Raw genomic sequence first — 27,353 nt, 5'->3', positions numbered from 1 at the left:
ATTCACAGAAAGTGAGTAGTAGTTCTGAAGTCTTTCATCAGACAAGCATGCCAATGGGGCAAACCTCTTTACAAGTTTGGAATTTCCTATAAAATGTTAATACTATAAAAACTAAAAAGCATTTCCACATTATATTTAGAGCTTTCATCCCTTAAAAAGCACTTTTAGATATAAAAGGAAGTAGTATTACATTAGATAAAGTCTCCATCACAACAAGAAAAATGTACCCTGATACTTGGTATCCTATTAAGTCAAATTTATTTTGTACTCCATAAAATGATTTGAATTACAGTGGCCTGTACTGTAGCTGCTATTCCAATGCACAATAACTCTTGTCTCAATAGTGCCATACCCTATACTGAACACAAGGGGTCTCTTCTGGAACGCAGGAGAGTGTTACAAAACAACACACAGAATAAGCGTAGAAAGCATTTCTAACGATAGTATTGTTTTTGCTTCACCATCTTCAGTGACTGGGGAAAGCCTGAGCTCAATGAGGTGAGATCACTGACTCGATAACATGCATTATTTTAAACAGCACGTTTATATGTACTGTATCACTCAAGTGCAGGCCTCATGTGAAAAAGGTATTTCCTCTTCCTTCATATGCAAGATAATTTATGGACACTCCTATCACTAAGCGTTTAGATCTAATTTAATGACATTCTGTTATAGTAATTGAAAAGATTTTTTTCAACAGGTAACAACACTTTTACAACATTAACAGTATGAAAAGGTTGAAAATTGTCTTGGACCAAAAAGATGAAAATACATGGATTTGAAAACTGTGGTCAGATTTAGAGGTGAATGTAAGGAATTTTTTTTCCCTTTCTCCCACCCTTAAAAAAAAAAAAAAAAAAAAGACGGATGATGATGATGATGAATTTAGTGTTTGGAAAAGACGACAGACTACTAGCCCTGGGTAATTAAGTTCTTTCCCCACAGATCATGTATAAATGCAGTATAAGTAAGATTTCCCATGCCTAGTCATGACGTGGAGAGACTACATCTAGGGACGAAAGCATAGTTCAGTTTCCATGCTTAGTCTTCGGCCTTTGCTGAGATGGCCAAAGATGCCACATGTCACAGTGATTGTGATTGGTGTCTGTCCTCAGGGAACAGGGGGACACCACAAATTCATGTAACACAGACCTCTAATCTATTTTTAAAAGTTTGAACATGCATCATTTCTATTGCTAAAATTCAAAAGTAGGCAAATCCCACCTTTTGAGTCCATGAGGGCAGACGGTCCCACATGCTTAAACTGATGGAGGGGAAGTGGGCAGGACTGTGGAACCACAGCTCCATAGGAGTAACATTAGGAGTAGCAGCAGGCTATTAGATACATTCACCATGCACCATTACCCTCTCTTCCCCAGGATATCCAGAATTTAAAAGCATGGCAAACAAAAACACTAGACTTGCATATTTTAGAAAACTGGCACATGTATACATACCGCCACCGAAATGTTTAGGAAGTGCTAATGTTGTATACATTTAGAATTCAGTTATTTACCTTTTTTATAATAACGAGTATTATAATTGTGGGGAAATTGCATGCCTCCAGGTATTAATAAAGGGATAAGGAGCCTCCCATCTCCAGGTCACAGGTTGGAACTTGACACTCAAGCATAGTGTCTGAAGTGAAGACTGACCATATTCAGTCTAGTTTCATCAGTAGGGATCATTCCTAAGACAGCCGATGTAACTAGCAAATGCAGTGGCAGTCTCAGTAAACACTAAAGACTAAATGGGCATGGAAACTGAACTATCCTCCCTGAACGGATCCCCTCTAAGCCATGGTTGAAACACCTTACAGATCAGCATGAAGGAGTTTCCACTGACACTGCTTACACAGTACCTGACATGTGAACAGAGTTCAGTTTCCAGGGTTGCTACTCATCCACTTTGCTTTGTCTTGTATTTTAATGGCAGCACCGAAGAACTCAGCCCTGGTTTGAAGTTTTATAGGTGCTGTATAAAGTGTTTATTGTCAGTCAATTATTCACACAATAGGTTCAGGGAGTGCTTTTAATTTATTATTTTGAAAGAAAGATTCTACTATTTCTAACAGAGTTCTCCATTATAAAATTAAGGAATAATGGAATGGTAGAATCTTTCCAACCGTATACATTATTTTAAGGTAGCCACTGCTGTACCCTACCAATGCATACAATTCATGATTGTATTCTCAAACAGTTTAGTCCAAATGTTTGAGACGAGAGTTCAGTTTTAATTTTTAAATAAACAATCTGCATGCATGCATCGGGGGCAGGGTGTGAGGGGGAAAAAAAAAAATCAATAAGCACAACACTACTGATGACTTGCCAAGCTATATAGTGATAAATGCCTTATCTAAAAGTAGAATCAAATACCGTGGCCATATGCTTCTCCTGAAATGTATACAAATTACCAGAAACATCGGTGGGAGTTTTGTCTGAGAACAGGGTAGTATAAACCTTAAGTGTTTGTTTATGGCTCAAAAGAAACAGTTTTCAAATAATGGAATCAGAATCCAATTTGAGTCCAGTCTAAGCCCAGGAAGACTGTGAAAACACCAACCTGATGTGTGAAAAGAAACAAGGGTGCATTAATGCTGTCAGTTCTGGGAATGCAGCAATTATGTTTTGCGCTTTGATGCATTAATTTTTTGTTGACTCATATTCCAGTACAGGTACATACCGCCTTTTAAATCAGCTGACGCCCCCACGTACTGGAAGTTGTCCATATTAATTACATCAATTATAGGAGACACAACTCTGGTCTTGTCCTAAAATAAATATTAAAAAGTAATATTGAAATAATGAAATCAATAGAAAAAGATTCAAGCAAGATGAGATGTTGAACCATTTAGTGGGAGACCATTAACATCCCTTTTCCTGTTTTTGACTCACTCTGAACAGTCAGAAAGAATCTCTCACATCAGCTCTCTCAGCAAGAGAGAGTTCTCTCCATCACCTCCAGAAGCAGCTGCCTCGTCTTATCTTCATTCTAGGCTACTTTTATATAATTTAATCTTCTCCCTTCGACTTGATCCTGAAGCAGACATTACTGCACTGCACATCAAACCTCAGAAGGCAAGTCAGAAGCACTTGCACCATTCTTAGCTTAAAACTACCCCAAAGAACAAGAGTGTCAAAGCTGCTCCAGAATTCAGATCTCAAGTCTCCTGCAATCCAGTATACTGCAGTACTCACCAGGTCTTTGCTAGTCTACCACCTTAACCCAATTTAAAAAGAAAAAAAAAAAAAGTTTTGACCCTGCTACATCAGGAGATCCTTTCACTAGCACTGATAATGTTACACGCCAGTGTAGAATGTAAGAAACCTGGATTCTTAAGGCGGTCAATAGACTCCACATTCAAATACACCTCTACCCCAATATAACGTGACCAGATAGAACACAAATTTGGATATAACGCGGTAAAGCAGCGCTCCGGGGGGGGCGGGGCTATGCGCTCCAGCGGATCAAAGCAAGTTCAATATAACGCGGCTTCACCTACAATGTGGTAAGATTTGTTGGCTCCCAAGGACAGCATTACATCAGGGTAGAGGTGCACTCAACTAGGTAGGAAAAAGAATGTCAAAATATTAAATCCATGAAAAGTAACTAATTGCTACCAACAAACCCTTTGGATAGCTATTGCACCCACCAGCTTTGAATGCTTTTGAATTGCTTTGAATGCTACTCCAAACAACATGTTCTTCAAATGCAAAGTGTTTCATCAAATTCACAAAACTTGCTTTCCCATTACCCCTGAATGTAATCATTAGGATCTTGGTAAGGTCTTAGTACTTAAAACTACTGATTTTGTGATATTCCAAATGTGATAGCTTGGCATGTTCCATTTCTTTCTGTTGAGTGAACATAAACACATTCAAACATAACTTCTGATTGTTCAAACAAATGAGGACCTATCTTGAAAAATAATTGCTTGTATGCAAAGTAATAGTACCAGAACTCTGGGCTCAGATGCAAGATTCAGATTGCATCACTTTGATGACATGCATGGATAACATTTCTGAACAGAATGCCATCAATTAGGGGCAGGACCAAAACATGTAACTCAAGAAATCCCTGTAGATTAAGGAGTATGGAAAATGTAAACAGGTATCCAATAAAGGAAAGGAGCTCTATTTTGATTAATCTATAATAAAGTAAGCACTCATGTTAAATAAGGCACAAAGCTAAATCTCTTAATCATGCTTTTAACTGTATTTATGTGGTTAGTTTTCATTTAAAGTAATAGGGTATATAACTTCTAATTATGGGTTCAGCACCCCACACTTTGCACCTCTAACTGGTTATTAATCATTTTGTCCCTTGCACTACTGAACTTTTGCAAGAATATTATAATTGCATATACTGAAAGTGATTGCTGTAAAGTATTCACTCCTCTGGCTAATCAATTTAAATATGCCAAGTCATGAAATAAATGAAGATAAAACAAGGTGATCTAAGATTAATTGCTAACTCCCTAATAATCTCAGTGTAGCCACTGCAAGTTATTACAAGTACCTATAATCTTGTGAAATACGGAGTATTTTACAGGAGTCGGACGGGTCATCTTACCTTCAGTGAGTAGGGATGTCTGAAATTTACAGCCTACTAAATTTGTCAAAGGAGAATCTAATTGGGTCTGTAGTTAAAATTCAAGCTAAGGGTCCTAACCAATATCATTTCAGTTGTGGCACATAGGCCAAGTATGACCCTTCATCAAAGACTTTAAACCTTGAACACTGTGCTGCATTCACAGTAGATGGACAAATAATGCAATAATTAGTTTAGTCTAATTAAGTTAGAAAAACCCAGAGACACAAATCAAGCTTGAGACACAGGACAGGACAGAAAAGGCAAAATATAAGCCTTTTTGCTCCCCCACCCTTTATATATCCACTTGTGCCAAGCTAATACTAGATATAAACTGCACAAAGACTGGCACTAGATGAATCCCTTTGTGCTCTCAAATGAGCAGTCAATTTTCCAACCAGTTCAAGTATGCTGGATCTTAACTATTCCATTAATTTATAGGAATGGGTCACACACAAAAAAAAACCCAAAAATGAACCCCCCCAGAAAGTAAGATGTTTGAACCAAAAAAAAAAAAAAAAAAAAAATTAAAAAAATTGTGTTTGTTTGTTTTACTTTGGTAAAAATATTTCCAAATACTGAGATACTGCTAGGGGAAACTTCCTAGTATTTCATTTTAATATTTGGTAGAGAAGTAATGCAGGCTTTACAAATTTGGTGTATCATATACTGTACTTAAACCATCAGGAAGTATCCTCAGGATTCTAAATATTTTGCTTTTTAAAAATTCTAGAGGATTTCAAATGGTTTCACAAAGATTAAGCTTCACAATACTACGAGGATCTACTGATATTCTCATTTTGCTGTTGTGCAAACAGAGTTTAAGAGACTCACTGAAAATCACATGAGAAATTTGAGAGTCATGGAAATAGAACCAGTCTCACTCAGTCACAATGCCATCCTTTCTTCCTCCAAACCTCGTTTGTTTTAAAGTCTACCACTGTCAAATAAGAGTGATACTCAGAGTTTATACAGTCTACAGTTAGGCTGTGATGGCAGAGATCATGAATTAAACTGTCCCCAGATATGCACGCAACTCTTGTTTATAGAACAGATATAGGAAATAGAAAATGCCAAATAGAAAGGATGTAATATCTGGGCTTGTGAAGAACATGAGAGCTACCCGTATTATTTTTACGAATATTGTGTACTTGTTTATTTGATTATGATTATGTTTGCTACCTGGTTTCAAAGGATTAGCTCCTACAGGAGCTCATCTCACAGCAGAGGTCAGAGTATGGCTTTACATCAACCAATCACCAGTTCCTAACAGATAATGCAAACAATCTGCTTTGAAGCCTATCCTTGACCTCCCCCAGTGGGGTGCATAAGCCGGTTTGGCCAGCTTCAGGAGACCCAGGTAAGACAAAGGAACTTTGGAGGGGCATAAAAAGGGGACCATAGAACAGGAAGAGAGTCTGCAGGGAAGCAGATGGAACCCCTGTCAACAGAAGCAGAAGTACCTGGGATAAGCTGGACTTCCCTAGGCTTTGAGGGAATGCCAAGCTGTAGGTAAGACAATATGCGTGTAGGCCTTCTGTTTTAACCCTTTTCGCTGATTGCTATGCTACTATATATAAAATTTTGTTTTGAAAAAGCTGCTTTGAGTCACTGTTTACACCTACTGGCCACAGCTCCTGAAGGGAAGGCTCTTGCAGGTGCCAAACCCAATTGGGCCTGTTCAGGAATCATGGTAAGTAAACTGGGATGCTGTAGCCCAGAAACCCAGTCTGAGTGGGAGAATCATGGAATTCTACTCCCAGACAGAAGGCAGGGGCCCAGTGTCTGAGGGGTTTACTCTGGAGAGATCTGTGAGGGGAAAAGGTGCAGTTTACACTAACTGTGACAATGCTGTTACAGCATGTCAGTCATGTAAACTGATTCAATTCAATCACCACACGAAGATATTTGTACTGTACTCTGCTAAAACTGCTCTCCTTCCCCTGCCCCATTCGAAGTTTTCTATCAACTTTCATAGTGTATTTAATCTTTGTAAAAAACCAATGACCACTGGGCAGCACTGGAAATAGAAGACCTCTAGTTACCAACAGAGCTGGTATTGCAAGGGCAGCAGCAGTGCAGGCTTTCCACACTGCCCTATTAAATGTGTCCCAACCATGACCCGAAGAAGTCATCTCTAGGCCTAAAACAGGTGAGTTTTCACATCCATTCCACTTTTAGGCTCAGACTGTAAAAAAAAAAAGTGCCAATTAATGCCAAACTACATATTGTTTGCACTGTGAGCAAGTCCGAGCCCAACGCATAAGGTAACCAAGAGCCATCACATACTGTATATGAATTGTTTCCAGTCCTTACCAACCTGAGCCAGCATAACACCTGGAATCAGTACGCTCCATTATCAAACCCCCAGTCATCTAGTCAAGGAGTCTTGCCTTTCTTTCTGAAAGGGCAGAATATAGTATATTCTAACTTCTACCCAAGAGAGAAACCTGAACTCCATCACTCTTAAATGCTAATCCCATTCATAAATGGGTTAATATGGCGGGTTGACTATAATAGTAGGGGACTGGATTTAACAATCCAGGAGGGCCCTTCCAGTCCTATGTTCATTGAACAATGTATGAAACCAAGCATGATACAATGCAAAAAGTGAAACTGTAATACATCAAATAGAGAACCATTCAGGATTTCAGATATGATTAGTTCATATATGTTTCTGCTTCTCAGGGAGGTATTTGCTATATGATAATGGTGAGGAAACAAGTTTAAGTGGATTTAACCACTTCTATCCTGCTGGACATAGCTGACATGTGGAGCAAAATGCATCAAATGCTTTTTCTAAGTAAATCACTTAATCGTGCGGGTGCTCCATTATCCTGTCAGAACTTCAGAATAAAAAGGTACCATATTCTGTTTTAACAAAAGGGTTAAATGACATTTCCTACCTCCCAATTTAGCTTTCTAAAACCAGTCAAGTATAGCCTAAAGAGTGCATAATGGCATTGTACTAGTACAGAGACTGGAAACAAATAAAAGCCTGGGAGGGGAGGGGGGGAATATTTGCCCTCTACAAAGAGCTGTACTGGCTCAGAACGCCACTTTACTTGCTGTGTCCCAGTAGGTAGAGGCTTCAGTCAAGCTGGGCTAGTGGGCTTCAAAAGAGTTTCCTTCTCCCTAACTTTTTTGTATTGGCATAACAAGTTTGTAATCTGAGGGCTTACCACAAGACATTTGTTATTTTCCTTTCCCTTGCTCCCTCTGAAACTCTCTACAGAACTGCTTGCTGGTTTGGGGCTTTTCTGCTCCATTTTGAGATAGGAGAGACCATTCTAGCACTACAGAACCACAGGGATAGATGGAACCTCAGCTAAGGGGGCTTTGATATACGGCACTTTATGCAAGTACTAAGAAATATGAGCACTGATGTGATGTATTTAGCTTCAGGCACTCTAGACACTAATTAGTTACTCTAGTACTGTCAAAATTTGACTTGGTTGATGTTATTAACATTTGGAAATAGAACACTAATCACATTGTAAATGAGCACGTGCTATATGTCAACTAGCAACAGGGTACCACAGAATTAAACAGCAGAGAGTACCAAAAATAGAAATTGGTACCTGTCACTGCCTGTTGGTAATAAGAAGAACTACAATCCATCTGTTCTGAACTGGAGTATTGATGGCATAGACTAATTCTTTTGTGAGATGGGTAGAAGAATATGGCACTAGTAAGACAAAGTATCTAATGGAAACTGTTTTTAAGACGAAGGCTGCATTATTTATTACTGTATTCATAGTTTGGTACATTATAAACTGATTTGGATGTGATTTTATCTGAAGCTCCAGACAGCAGTGTTCTTCAGCCATCCTGGGCCCGGGTTTGATCAATTCAGCTACTGATGGTGGCCTATGTAATTTTAAAACAAGAGTTTTGCCTTTTCATCCCCTCCACCCCCCACTCCACTATGTAGAAAGAGGGAATTAGAGCAGGGTCATTGTGAGAGGAAACATTTATGGAACAAGTGTGACGTTATTGACATGAACTGTGACCGTATAGATCATTGTTGCAGCCAAGGTCATATAGTGGCAGCATATATTGTACAAAGGTTGTCATGTGAGGTCTATGAAGAGGTTATGATTTGCTGGTTATAATTATGCTAGATGTATGTGTGTATCATTTTTGTATCTGAAGTTATGAATATGGGCTATGTACTTGTATCTTAAATGTTTTTGATTCTAAGTAGCCTCAGTGAAGCATTTGGTCAGCTTTTTGAGAATGAGCACTTACTGAGAATAGTCCTATCAAGAAACACTTAACTGACAATGAACTTTGGGAGATGCCAATCCACATCTGAGCTTTCCTGGGAACCTTCAAACATGTAAACAATGGCGGCCTATAAAGAACTGAGTCATGCATGGACATGTGACTTGCTCATGAGACTAGAAACTCCATCTTGCTGTGATTTTCCACAGTCAGAACAAAGGGGTGTCCTTTCACAGGGAGAGAATATAAAAGGCTATGGAAACTCCTCCATCTTGTCTTCAATCCTGCATCTGACCTCTGGAGGAACTTTGCTACCAACTGAAGCTCTGAACAAAGGACTGAATGACCCATCCCAGTTGTGGATGTACTCCAGAGGCTTGATTTGAACCTGCAGTTTATTCCATCACTGCTACAAGCCTGAACCAAGAACTTTGCCTTTACTGTATGTAATTGATTCCATTTAAACAATTTTAGCTCTCATCTCTATCTTTTTCCTTTATGAATAAACGTTTAGATTTTATATTCTAAAGGATTGGCAACAGCGTGATTTGTGGATAAGATCTAATTTGTATATTGATCTAAGTCTGGGGGTCCTTTGGGATCGGGAGAACCTTTTCTCTTTTACTGGGATATTGGTTTTCATAACCATTCATCCCCATAACGAGTGGCACAGGTGGTGATACTGGGAAACAGGAGTGTCTAAGGGAATTGCTTGTATGACTTATGGTTAACCAGTGGGGTAAAACCAAAGTCCTTTCTGGCTGGCTGGTTTGGTGTGCTTAGAAGTGGAGAAACCCCAGTCTTGGGCTGTAACTGCCCTGCTCTAAGCAATTTGTCCTGAACTGATACTCTCAGAAGTGTTCCACCAAAGGCAGCATCATTACAACAGGTAAATGAAAAGGGCATTTTAATGAGAAGGGGGTAGGGGGTGAAAGGTAGGCAATTTGCTTTTTGCAGTTTTCTTCAACGCTTCCTGGGGCAATGCTTGGACCAGCTGCTACTTATACAGAATTCTGAGAAATTAAAGATGTTGCTTGCTTACCAAGAAACAAGTAAAAAAATATGGTTCATACATGAAGAGAGAGTACGTGTGGATTCTTAACCAATCTTACCAACAGCTTTCCACAGACACAAATTAGTTAGCCCAATTTTTTCCCATTACCAATCTGAATATCCTCTCAACACCATCAAACAGGAATAAATATTCACATAAATGGAGTTACACGGGGGTGATGAGAATTATATCTAGCTTTACAGTTTCTTAAAAAAAAAAAAAGGTTACAAAGAAAAGTCATTGAGGAACCAAGAAGCATGTTTGAATTGCTTAGAAAAATTATAAAAAGAGTATTTACAGATTAAGGTCTACTGTTTAGATTAAATGACCAAGAAGTGGGCTTTCATCAGTGAACACTCATGTCATCTTTCCTCTCACTTCAAAGAGAAAACCATCTTTTTATATATGCATAAAATTAATGCAGTATAAATCATTTTATAACCAGATAAGCATACACCTTAAACTAACCTCAGCAACTCTCTCCAGAAGAGGTTCCAGCCAGTGCTCATTGCATTCACAGTGACTGTCCAGGAATGTCAGTACTTTAGCCTGCGCTGCATCTGCCCCTCTGACACGGGAGCGCATCAAGCCTGAGGGGAAAAAAAATCTAAAGTCATCACAGGAGGAGGAATATCAACAGTAAAGAGACAATAACTAAGTGCTCTAAAATGTAATTAGTACTCCAATGCAGTCAGCCTGTTAACAAGCCTAGCTATAAAACCAGCTGTTAGTGTAGATTTAGTGAAATGATGAGAGGATAAAATGACCAAAAGTGACAAATTTCCAATCTGTTGAAGGCTGGTCTACAGTTTTTGTACTTAATTATTTTAATTAGGTGTGATTTTCTACCAAAATAGTCATACTAGTGCAACCCCTAGTGCAGACACAGTAATACTGGTATACATGGTGCTTTGACAGTATATCTTAATTCCCCTTTCCTTACAGCAATAACTATACTGGTATAAGTATCTTCACACCTGCATAACTCCATCCACACCAGGAAGTTGTATTGCTTTAAACTATACTGGTATAGTTAAGTGGTATAACTTCCATGCTTAGAAAAACCCTAACTTTCCCAAGAACTTGCTGTAGTGGTTCCTGTCACAGGCAGTGGCAGATTTGCAAAAGGGGACACCATTGCCAACACTCTCCCCTTCCCTTTTACCTCAAGCCTCCTTGAGCACACTTTCTGCTCCTCCCTCTTTGATTGCTTCTAGTCTGGCATCTGCCCCTCTCAACTGCATCAAAACTGGACTTTTTATTCCATGTTTAATCGCCTTCTCCATTTCCAATCCTCTATTCCTTGGGCTTCTATGACGGTCTTCTCTGGTGGTTCTCCTACTTGGCTGACCACTCCAAAAGAACTTTTGGTGAACACACTTCCCCCCTTTCCCCAGAGTATATTCCTGGGAGATTTACCCTTGGTTCCCTCCTTTTTATCCTCTCCTCTACCATTGCTAACTGAGTGATCTCCTCTGTTCTTATGGTCTCCTACCATGTCTATGCAGACAACTCAGATCTACCTCTCCGCCCCCAACTTCTCCCCATCTGTCTCATCTCTCAATCAATGTCTCACCTCTTACTTCAATTAAACATAGTAAATACTGAACTCCCTGACTTACCACGTCTTCATCACTGTTCACAATCCATTGTTTTCCCTGTTGTTCACGATCACAACCCTGGGATTATATCTTTCCTTTTCTACTTATACTCCAGTTCCCATCAAATCTTGTTGCTTCTCCATCTACAAATGTTCTAAAATCCACCCTTCCTCTCCATCCCCACTGCCAAAAGCTTCATTCAAAAGCATAACTTTGTCATATGGACTACTGCAACCTTTTCCCTCTCAGGCATTCCCAACTCATCTTTCCCTTCCTTCAGTCTGACATTCAGCAGCTAATGAAGTCCTGAAGTCTCTTTCACGATGTCTTTCTACATGAAGTTTAATCACCTCATCCTCACTTTTAAGTCTCTACCCTGCTTACATTTCATCTCATTTTCCCCACCTCGCCCTCTGTGCTCTGACCACCATCAGACCTTGTTGCTTCCTTTGTCTCCTTCCCACTCTCACCTACATACTTTTTGTTTGTTTGCTTGTTTTTAAATAATTGCGCCCTCCATGTAGAACATCCCACTGGGGCACCAACCACCTTCATTCTTCTCTTTCAAGTCCTTTTGCCCAAAATACAACTTTTGGATTTTGCTTGCATTAACTTCCACTCCCAGGTTGTCTTCTTTATTCTCTTGCACTATGCCTTTAAAAATATCAGGCTTTCCAATTTGCTTGCTCTGACTCCCTTTTGTTTTAACTCATACCCTCATTTTCCTAGCTTTTTCCTTTGTCCATCTTCACGTTCTGCTTTTCTAATTTCTTGTTACACTTCATTGCTCTTATTTTTGCTCCTCTTAAGTTTTAATGTTCAGATCAATAAGGTATCAATTTAGTACGATACTTATTTACTTTCTATATTTGTTTTGTACATAATAGTAACACATGCTTTTGATAACAATGTTGAAATGTTTTCAATGCATTGTTTTTTGTTTATATGGCTCTTTGTAAACTTGTATACGGTTGTACATTTAGGGAAAAAAATAAAATCTTAATAAAAACAGACTGCTTGTTCTTCAGGGCAAGAATCATATCTACTCTCTAAAACACCATGCAAAATGAATCCACTCCCATTAATTGTTCATAAATTGTTTTTTCTGGGATATGCATCATCAGTAAAAGATGTGTCAGTCAAATTATGTCTTCGATTACACTTGTGCAATCCTGCTCTCCAGGTGTATGAATCAAAAAGAATTTAGCTCACCCTCTCTAAAGTTCTACAGTACTGTGAAGAATTAAAAACACACTAAGATCTCTACTTTAAATCAGTTTTCCAGTGACAATTATCTTGTTCTTTTTTACTTTAAATGCAGTTATGATCTGAAAAATGACATCCTCTTACTCAATAGACCCCAGTCAGTGTTCTAAGTTATCAGTGCTTTTTTTTTCTGACAAAGTATTGCTTACAAGCAAAGTCCAAACAATATAGGCAAGCACTGTACACCCAGCAGAGTGGAAATTCTTGTGCAAAACATACCTTTAATTATAGAATGTCAAGAGATTTCACGTGTGTCAATTCCTGGTTTTGGACAATCTCTTATAATTACTTAAACATCCAATAATTCTAGCTGCCCCAGAGGCAAAACTGGCAACCTTGTAGGCAAATATTTATAAAAGTGAATAAGGACATGTCTGATAGTTCACTCTCAGCTACAGTAGCTGTCAACCTCACAAAGTTACATCAACAAACAGCTGCAGGACAGTCTCCCATGTCTCTAAGGTTTTAAACCCCATATTTAAAAAGCTGCTGTCTGAAGGGCTCCTATGCTGTGAAGTGAGAGACTAGTGTGCAATATCAAGGGGAAGAAAGAGCGAGACAGAGGAAAGAAGTGCCTGAATCAGATTGGAAAAGTACCTTATTTACACACCTAAACATTACTTTTTATTTGTTGCATTACTAATCCACGTATACTTTTTTGCACAAAGAGATACAGAATACGTAGCACATATTTAAAAAAAATATTTCAAGTTCACTGTTAACAAAAAGTAACTACAGGCCTAAAATCCAAGGCATTTTCCCCTCCCCAAAGTAATTTTACAAAACACACCTTCTCGACGATCATTTCGAAGAACCCGCACTTTCTCAATTTTCCCCAACAGAGCACCATCCTCAGCTAGATGAGACATGAATTAAATAAATGACATGCAACTTGACAATCATTAAAAAATCATAAAATTAGCTGTTTCACCAATGAAAAGCAAAAAATTCAAGTTTCAAAATATTTACATTTTAACATACTTATAAATTTATAAAAAGGTAAAATGAATCTCTCGTCTTGTCACAAATAGATTTTTATTCAACTGAAAAACTGAGCTTGCCTTAAGTTTTCCAATATTTCTGATGTGATGAACTTCTAATGTGCTACAAAATGCATGTTCCTGTAAATTAAAGGTATCCTGCCAACTTTATTTTAGGCACAACGTTTTGCAGAAATAGGCTTTTACAAGATATATTAATAAAAATAACTGATTTCTCTTTCAACAGGTTTTGAAAAGGCATTATGTCTCTGCAGTGTCTATAACCCAAACTTCGCAGTATCCTGCTAATATATGTGAACTCACTAGTGAAATGAAGATGGGTGACTTCTTTTGTAATCAGAATTTATACTTACTGGACTAATTTCATTGTCCAAGGTGTCAGCCCCCTTGTAAAGCAGTGATATCAAATGGCTGGTACAAATATCAGAAGTTTATAATAAAAACGTTAATACTATGGCAAGCTCTTCTCCTGTTTGGGCTGCACCCAGCAAGATGTGATTAAAAACTACATACTGCATGTTTCTTCATAGTTAAATGGCAATGACAATAATTCTGACAGAACTAAGATCAAATATGGAACCTGAAACTCCAAATTCCAAGTCACGTGAGTAAGGATATTGAAGGCTCACGCCCCACGATAGTACTTACGATCATTGCTGTAATCATCCACCAGTATGATTTCTTTGATAAGATGTGATGGGCTTTTTTTAAGCACACTGAAAAAAGAGAAGTCAGATAACTAATTAGGGTTCACCTTCCATATTACAGTTATGAGAGTGACTTGCAGGGCAACAGGATCTCTCTCTCTATACCTGACAACAGTTCGAAGTAAAGCAGATCTGGCCTCGTTGTGGAAGGTGATCACTACACTAGTGGCTGGCAGGTCTATCCGCCATTGTTTCCGTTGACATCTAAAGACAAAAAACCCTGTAATTTAAACTCATAGTACTCACACATTGCAAAGAACTCCATTATGAAGCTGTTACCAATAAAGTTAACATATGTCCTACCATGCATCTACCTTAAATATTCTTCAGAAGATTGAAATACTTGGCTCTCGTGAGTAAAATTAGAATAAAGTAATTTCCTCTTTCTGATAATTCTGGTAACTGCTCTAAGCAAAAGTATTTTGTTTATAGTTCACAAAATTATAACAGCTATGTGCTCGCCATATTCAAAGACTAGGTAAGCCTCTCAAACCAGTGACAAAAGGGCTTAAATTTGATTTCTATGAGCCCACAGATAACCCTTTATTAAAAGTATTTATACAGTACTTTGTATTTCAGACTAATTTATTGAGGAACCATTTGAAAGCATGTGATTTTTAAAGTTAAACAACCGGTTTCAAGTGTTCACCTTTCTCTGTCAAAATGCACACAAATATATCTAGAGTTTTCAGGGATGCATAGCATGTATCTGACAAGTGTAGATGTATGTATATGCTACTACGATCAATGTTTGGTAAAAACTATGAATTGGCATTCAAGGGCTGCTATGTGCAACAGTGACAAGCAAGGCAGAGCAAGCAGATGGCAGAACAAGTTGGAGCTCTTTTGTCATTGGAGAGGTTTCAGCTGTTGCCTGAATTTGGCCAGCATGCAAACATTCTGACATTTAACTGTTTTTTTGCCTCATCACTTTAGCAGATGATATGGGAAAGGTGCTGAAAGTGAAATCCACTGGGAGAAGGGAAAACAGAAGATAGGGAAAGAAGAGAAAGAAAAGGTAGAAATAATGATGGTCCTGAAGGTGAGCCTACTTTCCCTGCGAGTGATTTAATGCAACAATAAAGTACTGAATAAATAAATAAAAGATGGGGCAAATTGATGTAGTACTCAATTCTCAAATGGCAATAATGCTTAAGCACAGCAAGAAACTGCTTTGAAACCTTCTTGTGAAGCTGCTGTATGCATACACAATTTTATTCAAGTTGTGAGTTCTGTTTTTTAAAATAAGCTGGTAATTAAAATTGGCATTTCAGACTACTGCTTGTGACAACTTGATGGAAGAGCAGCATTAAGTAGGGACATTTTATTGAAAAGTAACATTTTAGCCCCTTAACTAATATATACACATACTAATATATATATTTTAGCCCCTTAACTAATATATACACATACTAATATATATATTTAGCCCCTTAACTAATATTATATATTACATACACACACACGTACACACGTTAGGGCTAGATAAAAATTCAATACTATTTCCAGGAAATAAATAAAAGAAGACACACTTTCCCATAAAATATTTTAACCCAATAAGTAACTGAAAAACAAATTAAAGTTTTATCTGACCAAGTCTTCCATTTGCTTTTAAAGTGTTTGTTCCCTTGCAAAGGTGATGAGGCACTTTTCAGTTGAGCAGTTCATTTTGTACTACTAGCATTGCAATCCCTGATGAACATAAGATTAAGTGGCAATTACATTTAAAAAGGGATAGACCAATACCTTTAAAACATAATTAGAAAATACTACTGATGATCTGGGTAGAACTGGGTCTAATCCTGTCCTTGAACTGTAATACATTACAAATCTTTAAGTTCCTCGGTTCTGGGAAATCTGATTTTCTCTAATGCCTAATTCCAATACCAGAATTTAAGGGTGAACATATTCATTCCTCAAAGGTCCTCTTTTGCTATATTTGACTTCAGTGCAATGGTGCTTTAAAAAGCTCTTTATAATACTTAGAACTTGGATAAGTACATGTTACATAAATCTAAATATAAATAGCTAAATAAACCTCTTAAAAATTAGAGTGTTTAAAGGGCTGCATTCTGATTGTTTGGGACTGGTGCTCAATTTCAACATCCAATTCCGTGTACGGGTCTCCTAGGTGGCTGGCACTGTACTGGGCTTGCTCACAAATATGGTCTTCTATGTAAGTCTAAAAATCTATATTTTAGGATTCTAAAATTCAGAATTTGAAAAACAAGAGTAGCTGTGAAATGATATTCATGCAAATAAACACAATATAATCCTTCTAAACAGTGATAATGGTAGGGTAGTCCATCTAACAACTAACTTTTCATCAACTCTAATGGGCTCAGAGTTTAATCTAGAAAAGACCAAATCCCAAAATGCTTAATCCCCCACAGAACCTATAAGAAATTAAGCTGCTTAAAAATCTCATTGGCAATACATTTGAAAAATACTATCAATTATTGTGTGTTTGTTCCCTTCCAAAGTTAACAGAGCAGGAGAAAGCCTCACTTTAGAAGAGATCCTATGGTATGTATCACAAAAGGCCTGGGGAATTAAAAAAAATGATCCTTGTCCACCTATAATGATGCACACTAGTCTGTCTTAGTGTCTTCATTTCCTTTGATGTCCTTTTAATTAATATTAAAAGCTGAGTGTTTTAAAGTAGTGGCTCTCAACCTTTCCAGACTACTGTACCCCTTTCAGGAGTGTGATTAATCTTGCTTATCCCAAGTTGCACCTCACTTAAACTACTTGCTTACACAATCAGACATACAAATACAAAACGGTCACAAACACACTATTACTGAAAAATTGCTTACTTTCTCATTTTTACCATATAATTATGAAATAAATCAACTGGGATATAAATATTGTACTTACATTTCAGTGTATAGTATATAGAGCAGTATAAACAACTCATGGTCTTTTGTTATATTTTACTTTGTACTGACTTGGCTAGAGCTTTTTATGTAGCTTCTCGTAAAACTAGGCAAATATCTAGATGAGTTGATGTATCCCCAGAAGACCTCTGCATACCCTGGTTGAGAACCACTGTTCTAAAGCACACAGAAATATGCAGTGTGGATAGCCATGATTAGCTACACCATCAACTAATAGCAAGCTCAGCACATCAGACAAAACATTGCTTAGAAAAATACAATCAAATCCACTTTTAAGAAAAAAAATGAGATTCCTACCTCAATTTTTAAAAAAAAAGAGAATCTGCCTGCATAAAAGCATTCTCCACATCCGAGGACATGAGAGTCAATGATATGCACATAAAACTCGGCAAGTTATAAATATTTATGGCATGGAGAAGCAAGCAGCAGTGGCTAGAGCTGTGAAAGCTTCCGCCTTTCCCACCTAGAAAAGGCCCCATCTACACTACATAATTTTAGTGTTAACAACTCCAAATCCCTAGCACACCTATAGCATGACACACACACACACACACGCTTGCAATGGTACACAAATACTCACAGAACAGTTGTGATTACACGTCAAGGCTATGCCCGTCAAGCCTTGAAGGTCTACACTGCCACTGGGAACGAGCCTTCCAGCCAGGCAGACAGATTCGCATTGGAGGGGCTTGAGGTAGGACAATAAAAATAGCAGCCTGAATGATGCTGCACCCGCAATGGCTCGGGCTGGCCACCTGAGCTCAAATCCAGAAATTTGGGTGGGTCCAAGTCAGGTAGCTACCCCAAGCCTTCACTGGTGCAGCAACGTCCATTGCTGTTTTTAGTGTGCACTAGGCTCAAGTCCTGTTAGCACAAGTCTGTCTGCCCAGGCTGGGAGACTTGCTCCCAGCTGTAGACATGCTCTAATTGAACTGTTGTCTATCAAGATTTGCAGAGCCAGGTTTGGCTTCGTGACTCAGAATCTATTGGCGTACATGGACTGTAAAGTGACAGTGACGTTGGATACCACATTAATGTCCATTGTGGGGTGAGAATACCATGCCTCTTTGTCCACAGCAGAAAAGTGGAGCATTACTAAAAATCTTATAACGTGCATTTTCACCCCATCTAAACATCTATGCAGGATCCAGCCACAGTGATGCACCAAGGCTCGGATCACCAGGAAGTTGCAGCCTTCTCTATGAAGGTATTGACTTAAAGGGGTAAGCCCAGAATGGACACATTGATATTGTCTATAGCACCAGCGCAGTTCAAAAAGTCCAATTGTTCCTCAATGAAACTGGGACTTCCATTGGCAGTTGCAGATGCACGGCATTTCTGAAAGCCAGGCTACCAATTTACCATATATACTCGTTCATAAGCCAAATTTTTTTGGCAAAAAAAGGGAAACACCAGCGAAGGGGGTTGGCTTATGAACGGGCATAGAGATGGACAGGTGGGACATAGTCCCTCCCCCCAACAGAGGGAGCAAGGAACATGCTGCGGCCACACCACCCGGTCTGGCTCGCCGGAGCAGGCTGCGGCCGCGTCACCCAGCCTGCCGGAGCAGCTCCAGCCAGGTCAGAGACATCCTCCCCTGGCCCTCCCCAGATAAGGTGGGAAGGGATGGGATGGGGAGAGTGTGGGGGTCCCAGGGGTTACTCCCCTGACTCCCAGCTTCTCCCCCCAAAAAATTTCCCCACCAGTTGCTGTCCCAGCCCATCAGGGTAAGCAGCTGGGGTGCCGGGACACTTTGTTTACTTAGGTTTACCCCCGTGCCTGCGGTCACTTGAGGTAAACAAACCATCTCGCTCCCCCAGCGGCTTATCCTGATGGCCTGGGAGCCAGTTTTCTGACCCTTGAGTTATAGGGTCGGCTTATGAACGGGTTATAAAATTTTTCCATTTTTACTTATCCACCTTGGGGGGGGGGGGGGGGGAGGGTAACGCGGTTCTCTTATTAAAATCCTATGTACATTTATATGCAAATTACACACAACTCTCTGGCTCTCAGCAGGTTGCCAGCAGGACCCAAGCATTACAAAAACTGAGTACCACTGCCCTAAACGCTGTGAATGGTCGTACCAGTACAGGCTTACAACACAGTCCCTTAAAGGTTCCATATGCTGAAAATTGAATTTGCTGTCATGCATTTTATTTTTTGGCCCAGAGCAACTCAAACGGATTAGATATCCTAACACTACAACTAGTATTCCCAAAAAACAGCATTAACCTGCTCTTCTTTAACTTGTATAAACATATCTCACTTTAATGACCTTGAGTCTGTTCTATTTGCCAGTGAATCATGAAGTTAACATTCAATAACATGTAGTAGGATTTAACATTTAACTTAATTTAGTTGTTTCACTTTTGCAAATGAGGAAATTTGAAGCAGAATCCATCTTATGAAATGTCAAAGTTATTTGATGCAGAGAAGCTTCTTGCCTTGAAAAAGGTAAGCTTGGGAATAAACTCACTCCTATTTTAAGGGAGAATCCAAGGCTCCAAATTTGAACTACTGCATAATGATCTGAAAGAATTTGCCTATTGTATATTTTAAATGTGACCTATTTATATTTCTCATTCTATATTCAAAAAGTACTTTAATTTTGGGAATGATATTCTATTCTTCATGCATAAAGTGTTTGAATTCCTGCTTTAAGTGCAAAACTCAACTCAGCCTTAGCCATGGAACCACAAACAGTGTTTGCAAAATAGGATGATACTGCAGTTGTGTTCAAGATGCACATCCTGCCACTCCACTGTCAAGAATTTTGTAAAAAGCCTTTTTTTTGGTTGGACTTCCCTAAAAGAAAATCTGATCAACAGCCAATTTTCCAACATCTTTAACTAATACTAGAGCTGTGCTGGATAATCAATTCTTTATAAACCTATTCGGGCACAGTCAAGTGCTATAAATTACAAATGTCAAGTCACTTCAAAGACTACTAAAAAGGATGCCATCAGAAGTGTGGCAAGGCAAAGAAATTTTTTTAAGCTTTTAAAACGTTGTTACAATTGAAGCTAAGGGCTGAAATTTTAGGAGCTGCATCTGTCATGGAAGTTACTGTGATGTTAGTGCTCAGCATTGTTACCACTGTAACTTCGACTGTACAGAGGCATCCACCATGATATTAACACAGTTACTGCCACTGTGAGGGATCATCAAAACCTACCATTGTATGAGCACACTTGATATCACGGGGATAGTTTAAAAAAACAAAACAAAACAAAACAAAACAGATCCTCTCAGTGTTGCCTTCCATTTGTCCCAGGCTGCTCCTATCGGTCTAAACCAGAGGTGGGCAAACTACAGCCCGCGGGCCACATCCAGCCAGCAGGACCGTCCTGCCTGGGGAGGCTAGCCCCTAGTCCCTTCCCCGCTGCCTGCCCTCCACCGCAGAGCCACACCGCCGCGCGGGCAGTGCTCTGGGTGGCGGAGCTGCGCGCTCCTGCCAAGCTGAGCGGCAGCGTGTCTGGCTCTGGCCGGCGTGGCACCAGACATGCTGCTCTGCAGCTCTGCTCGGCATGGTAAGTGGGCCAGGGCCGGGGGGTTGTATAAGGGGTGGGAGGCCACAGGGTGGCAGTCAGGGGACAGGGAGCAGTTAAATGGGGCGGAGGTTCGGGGAAAGGTGGGGGCGGTCAGGGGATGGGGGTGTGGATGGGATCGGGGTAGTCAGGGGACTGGGAGCAGGGGGCGTTGGATAGGGGGTAGGGTCCCAGGGGGCGGTTGGGGCAGGCGGTCCCAGGAAGGGGCAGTTAGGGGACAAGGAGCAAGGGGGGCAGTCAGGGGGCGGGAAGTGGGAGGGGCCAGATGGGGGCAGGGGCCAGGCTATTTGGGGAGGCACGGACTTCCCTACCCGGCCCTCCATCCAGTTTTGCAATCCCAATGTGGCCCTCGGGCCAAAAAGTTTGTCCACGCCTGGTCTAAACTCTCCCTCCACCTCCAATCTAATTTCACTTTTATGACTAAAGAAAATAAACTTTTGGAAACTTTTTTAAATTCCTCTAAACACCCTCAGAATTTAAAGAAAAGATGAAAATTCTGTGCTGGTAAAATGCCTACCTATTTAAATAAATGTCAAATAGAAGTTGATATATCTACAAGCCTAACTCATAAAAGCAGTTTAAGCAGTCCATTTTTAAAAAAAAAAAAAAATTAGGAAGTAAAGCTTGAGATAAAAAAAAAGGGAAAAATCCATGAGGATTTAAGAAAAGAATTAGAAACTTTTCAGAGAAAATACACTACTTCCACCCAAATCACCTGCAATTTAGCTGGAGCCAACATGACACAAAACAAACTCAGATGTCTGTGACACAAACTCAGATCTTAAAAGCATTTCTTTCTTTCTCAAATATTTCAAATCACTTTTCTGTTTCCAGGTTGGTGCCGTGATTATCTTTGCCCAAGTTAAAAGCAAAAGACTCCCTTTCTTTGATCTAGTATGGAAACTGGACAGAGCAGTCGGTGGATGCCATTTTGAGAACTACTCTAAAAAACTAATTTATAGAGGTACTGTCAATTTTTGTTCTAATGCAAACTCCACATGATAAGCACAACACAGAAGCAGCTCTTTCCCAGGAGTATCTTCCTTGTTAGCTTCCTGTTCCCTGGATCCTTCTAACTCTCCCCAGAATAGGGCCGTCCTTATAGGATGATTTAGTGAAAGTGATCAAAAAGACCTATACATTCTGCATACAGTCAACATACGGAGTTCAACAGCATAGGAAACCATTGTGAGAAACTCTTTCAATCCACCTCAACAAAAACTAGGTGCTATAGAGCTTTTCAATCAGTGGATCTCAAAATACTCCACAAAGGAAAGTATCTCCATTTTGCAAATGTATGATATACTTTGTTATACTTAGTTTCTCCATCTACTCTAGCCAAGTCCAAAGGATACCAGCCATCACAATTCAACACAAAAAGGAGGAACTCTCCAAGATACCCATTACCCAATAAGCTCATTGAAATTATAACAAGATGGGGGCTCAGATTTTATGCTTTAAAATGAAAGTGCAGTGTTGAAACAGACGTAGGATTAGATTTCTCACGCATTAAAGTGTACCTCAAAAAGGCAAATAAAAGGCCATCTCTTTACAATTGCTCAATACACTGTAGGCAAGTTCCTCTGCTTTACTGAGCCCTAGTCTACAGTACAAATTTATGTTGCTATAACCGCATTGCTCTGGCACGTGGAAATCTGCACCCCTCAGCAACGCAGTTATACCATCCTAACTCCTAGTGTAGACAGTGCTATGTCAATGGGAGGGCTTCTCCTGTTGACATAGCAACTGCTTCTCAGGGAGGTGGAGTACCTGCGCTGATGGGAGAACTCTGTCAGCATAGGTAGCGTCTTCATTAAGCACTACAGTGGTACAGCTGCACTAATGCAGCTACATTGCTGAAAGTGTAGACAAGCCCTCAATAACTTTCCTGGCAGCAAGGGAAACAAATACTGAATTCTTCCTGTTTTCCAGAATGATTGACATTAGATATACAAGACTTTCTTCTAATCACATGCCTATCAAAAGCATGAGGAAATTCTAGGTTGCTATACAATTTGTAGTTACAAATTGTTAAAGAAAACAAAGGTGATGCCTTCCCCATCCCCCTCTCTGCTGCCTCTCCTAGCTTCTCCCATCTTCAAATAACTGCCATGTTTAACTAACCTAACTACTTGATTTCTGTATTTATCTAACCTACTTATGATTGACTCCATTAATTATAATACTTTTGGCACTAAGTATATTTATTCAAGAGCTACAGTTAAGCCAGGTGGATTGTTTCACTTTGTTTTCCTCAAGTTATTGAAGAGACCCACATTGTGAATGACTAATGCTTTAATCTTGATTAAATAGCTTGCAACAACATTGCTTACACTGTAGTTAAAGCAAAAAAAAAAAGTCTTCAGAAATCAGGGAAGTGGTCTGCAAGTTTTTATTCTGAAATGAAATAACTTTACCTTCAATTTTTTTTTAAATACATAAAAGCTACAAAATAAAGGGTGTCCAAACAAATGTGTTTGATATAAATAAATAGTGTTTTGAACACTTGAGAAACAGTTTTTAAAGTCTAAAATTAAACACCACCCCTTTAAAAATCCATTTAATGCACAACCCGGGGAGGGGAGGGCTCTCTGATTATTTCTTCCTTTAAAAGGCAGTAAGTTTGAGGGCCCCTTTTTCTCAAGGCTGTTTAGTTATGGTACATAGAAAGTGTATTAGATCAATTGTTAACATGCAAACTTTCTTCTGTATTTCACTTTACTTTCAAGATGTTCCTGCCACAGATTTTTTTAAAAGGCTTTATTGTATTATTGAAGAGATGTGCTTAGTTGTACTGAGAAGAAAGTAACTTACTTGTGCTTTTCATGATCTTTGACACCCCAAATGCAGACAGAGGCATCAGATTTTAGGCTTCACTCAAGAATTAAGAGTCCATTAGCTCCTGTACCAGCATGGCAGTCCTTCTCTTGGCCCTCCCTCTCAGCAGGTGTTTGTATGCTGCAGGGAACTGCCGATGTATTCCGGCTCACTGGTGGGCGCAACAGTATGGGTTGAGAGGCCTCAGGCTCAATAGAACTCAGGGAGTAAACCTAACAGCATTAAAGAAGGGGAGAAGGCTTGGGCTGAAATTTGTTATTGGGGCAGAGAACGACTCTTACTAGGTGTCTGTAAAGCACCTAACACAATGGAACTATGATTTCAGTTGGGGTCTCGAATGCAAACAGTTATTTGTTTCTTTGTAAATGAAGCCAAACATCATGAAGGGGATAAGCTTTGGGCTTTTACAGTGTGTGGACTGTATTTTGGAGAAGTGTGGGAAAGCCACCTGATCACAGGCCACCTATGAATCCTTTAATTCCTTTCCTGTCTCCAGTATTTTTGGCAACGCAAGCGAGTAGGGAAGGAAGAGGGAGCACTTTGGATGACAACAAAAAAGGTTGTGGGTTTATTTTCATCTAGTTTCTATTCCATTCAGATGCGGATTTCAGTTAAGCAGTCCTGTGGGGACTGGATAAGGAGTGCAGTGCCCACAGTTGGGTGCTCTTATGTGCAACTTGGAGAAGTGTGGTTGTTCAGAACACATCTACCTGTTCTGGTTAGTGAGCCCATCTCTACACTCACAGTCTAAAACATCTCACATCCCTACTAGAATGCTTTTCCACTGAACTTACAAGTAAGTCAGGAAATGGAGAGTGCCTTCTCCTTTTTAAACAAAGACACCAAACTCTCAGATTTCCTTACAGCTACAGCAGAACATAGATAGCCAAGAAATGGAACTGCCTCTAAGTATACAAGTCTTTCCAACCCTAATGAGAACAATGAAAATATAAATACAGATTTAAATAAAAATTTTCAGTGAAGAAATGAAAATGTGATGAGAGACGTTGGAGTTTAATATCAGGCCTATCCTTTCTCAGGAGGACTGCTTCCAAGCAGACTGCCAAATAGCACTGGGGTTGTGTATGAAGGTTACACAGTTTCCCTTTTGTTCAATGAGAATATAAAATGAATGGGTTAAGCTGAAACTTGATGTGTGGACCATCAAATCTCTCATAATGAATTTGATCACCACAAGGTCCTGGGATATTTACTTTTCCATTTGGGGACTGTTAAGTGCTAAAAGTGGATCCATTAGCACAGGGGTACTCAACATTTTTCTTTGAGAGTTCTCTCCCCCAACATGCTATACAAATTCCAGGACCGAGGGGAAAGGGGGGCGGGGGGGAAGGGTCAGGGCTTTAGCCCTGCAGGGCGTGGGGAGGCCCACGACTTGGGGCTTCAGATGTCAGACGGGTGGGGGGGGGGTTCAAGGTTCCTGCCCCATGGGGTGCTGGGGGGACCTTGGGGCTCCCAGCTTTAGCCCCACCGGGCAGCTTAGGGCTTGCAGACCCCGAAACAGCTTGCGGACCCCCAGTTGAGAACCATCGTATTAGCACTCTGCCAATGTTCTCAATTGTACAGAAACAGCATGAGATTCTGAGATGAAAGTAAAAGGCAACAAAAAGAGTCCTGTGGCACCTTACAGACTAACAGACTTATTGGAGCATAAGCTTTCGTGGGTGAATACCCACTTCGTCAGACACATGCTTTTTACAAATCCAGACTAACACAGCTACCCCTGAGATGAAAGTGGCATGCCTAAATACCAAAATGGTAGTCTATAGTCAGCACTAGAGACGATGGATTCCAAAAAACAAAGAGTGTGGGTAGGAACAAACTAACTGAGATGATAGTGAGAAGAGCCACTAGTACTAAGCCAAGACACTCTTTAAGCTACTCAAGAGCTCTTGACGGTGATAACAGAATACAAATGAATAGACCCAAGAGTAAGGCCTTGTCTACACCACAAAATTAAGTTGATCTAAATTAGGCTATGTCTACATAAGAGACTTTGCAGAGGCACAGCTGTGCCACTGCAGCTGCTCTGCTGTACCGTCTCCTGTGTAGCTGCTCTATGCCAACAGGAGAGAGCTCTCCCGTCAGCATAATTAAACCACCCTCAACAAGCGGCCGTAGTTATGTCGGCAGGAAAGCGTCTCCCACTGACACAGTGCTTTCCACACCAGCGCTTCTGTTGGTGTAACTTATGTCGCTCGGGGGAGAGAATGGGGTAGTTTTTTCACACCCCTGAGCGACATAAATTTTAATCGACGAAAGTGCTAGCATAGACATAGCCGAAGGTCGACATACAGCTACGGCAGCTCATGGCCGCACTACACCCTCTCTGTTGGTGGTGCACGTCCTCACTAGGAGCACTTCCACAAACTTAACTGTGTGGGGCTTTGTGCGACACTGACAGCACCCCCACCCAGGGCCCACAGCCCGAGCTATATGCCCCCCGCCCCGGGGCTCCCAGCTGTCAGCCCCATCACCAGGCCGCTCCAGCTTTGAGCTCTGGGATGGGTGGGCTCCGGCTGTAAGCCTCATGCAGGGCTGGCAGCCAACAGATGATTTAAGTATAATGCAGTGTTTACACAGACACTGTGTCCCTATCTACACCAACCTAAGCACTACCCTGTTGTGGAGGTGGCGTTATTAGGTTGGTGTAGTGGGCAACTTACATTGGTAGGAGCAACATTGTAGTGTAGACACGTACATAGTTAGGTTGACACAGGGGTGTGCGAAGGAATTTAAATTTCACTGCTTTTGGAGGGGCATGTTTTGTGCCCCCGCCACAGCCCTGGGGCCAGAGGAGTTCTGTTGCTCTGCCAATTATTTGGGGGGGGGGGGGGGGGGGGAACGTCCCGACTTGCCCCTCCTTGTGCATGCTCCTAGGTCGACATAAGGCAGCCTATGTCAATCCAACTCCACTGTGTAGACCAAGCCCAAGGGCTAGCTTGCTACACTGGCAATGCTAAAGCGTTGCTGCGGCAGTGCTTTAACGTGCCTTGTGTGGTCGCCACGCAGTGCTGGGAGAGAGCTCTCCCAGTGGTCTAAAAAAACCCCACCTCAGTGAGGTAGCTCCCAGCACACGTGCACTGTCTATACTGGCACTTTACAATGCTGCAACTCGCTGCGCTCAGGGGGGTGTTTTTTCACACCCCTGAGCAAGAAAGTCACAAGACCATCAACAGGTCAAGAGTTGTAAAGCAACCACATGTCGTCTCTATTATAAGCTAATTGATTTACAAGAGTCTGCAGGGCAAAGTTCCAGACACTGCAAGAGAGCTACTGTTCTCGTCAATTAGTCTGCCTTTCTAATAGTCTCCGAAAGGAGTATTTTTTGTTGCCTCCTTTTTTAATAGGTGGAGCTCAATTCCATTACACTACTCAGCTACCCCAAAAAGCTATATTATTAGTGGAAAGCACAGATGTATTATAAACATCATTTTTTCCAAAGACAACTCTAATTCAAGTATTGGGATAGATGGCCCCTATAACAGACTTTATTAGAAAAAGTTGAACCAAACACAGATGATTTATGCCACGTGAACTCAAAAGACATTCTGAAAATGGAACACAATTTAATTAAGGCCACACAATATAACTATAACTGTA

At 40.3% G+C, this 27,353-nt stretch overlaps 1 protein-coding gene across 2 annotated transcripts in view; it reads right to left on the bottom strand.

Moving 5' to 3' along the window:
- The window catches only part of GALNT2 (polypeptide N-acetylgalactosaminyltransferase 2), a 140,704-nt gene that overhangs the window by 33,396 nt on the left and 79,955 nt on the right, over positions 1 to 27,353 (bottom strand). For both annotated transcript variants that reach the window (XR_004645061.1, XM_034765132.1), the window contains exons 4-8: positions 14,552 to 14,650; positions 14,388 to 14,455; positions 13,529 to 13,594; positions 10,340 to 10,461; positions 2,683 to 2,770 (exon numbers count right to left, since the gene is read on the bottom strand). Coding sequence is in view for 1 of the 2 variants with exons in the window: in XM_034765132.1 (XP_034621023.1) it covers positions 2,683 to 2,770; positions 10,340 to 10,461; positions 13,529 to 13,594; positions 14,388 to 14,455; positions 14,552 to 14,650 (443 nt within the window). In the remaining variant the exon portion in view is untranslated. The remainder of the gene's footprint in view (positions 1 to 2,682; positions 2,771 to 10,339; positions 10,462 to 13,528; positions 13,595 to 14,387; positions 14,456 to 14,551; positions 14,651 to 27,353) is intronic.

Source organism: Trachemys scripta, chromosome 3 (genome assembly GCF_013100865.1).
Source record: "Trachemys scripta elegans isolate TJP31775 chromosome 3, CAS_Tse_1.0, whole genome shotgun sequence".
NCBI lineage: Eukaryota > Metazoa > Chordata > Testudines > Emydidae > Trachemys > Trachemys scripta.
Note: the sequence above shows the minus strand (reverse complement) of the source record. Positions and strands in the feature narration are given on the sequence as shown.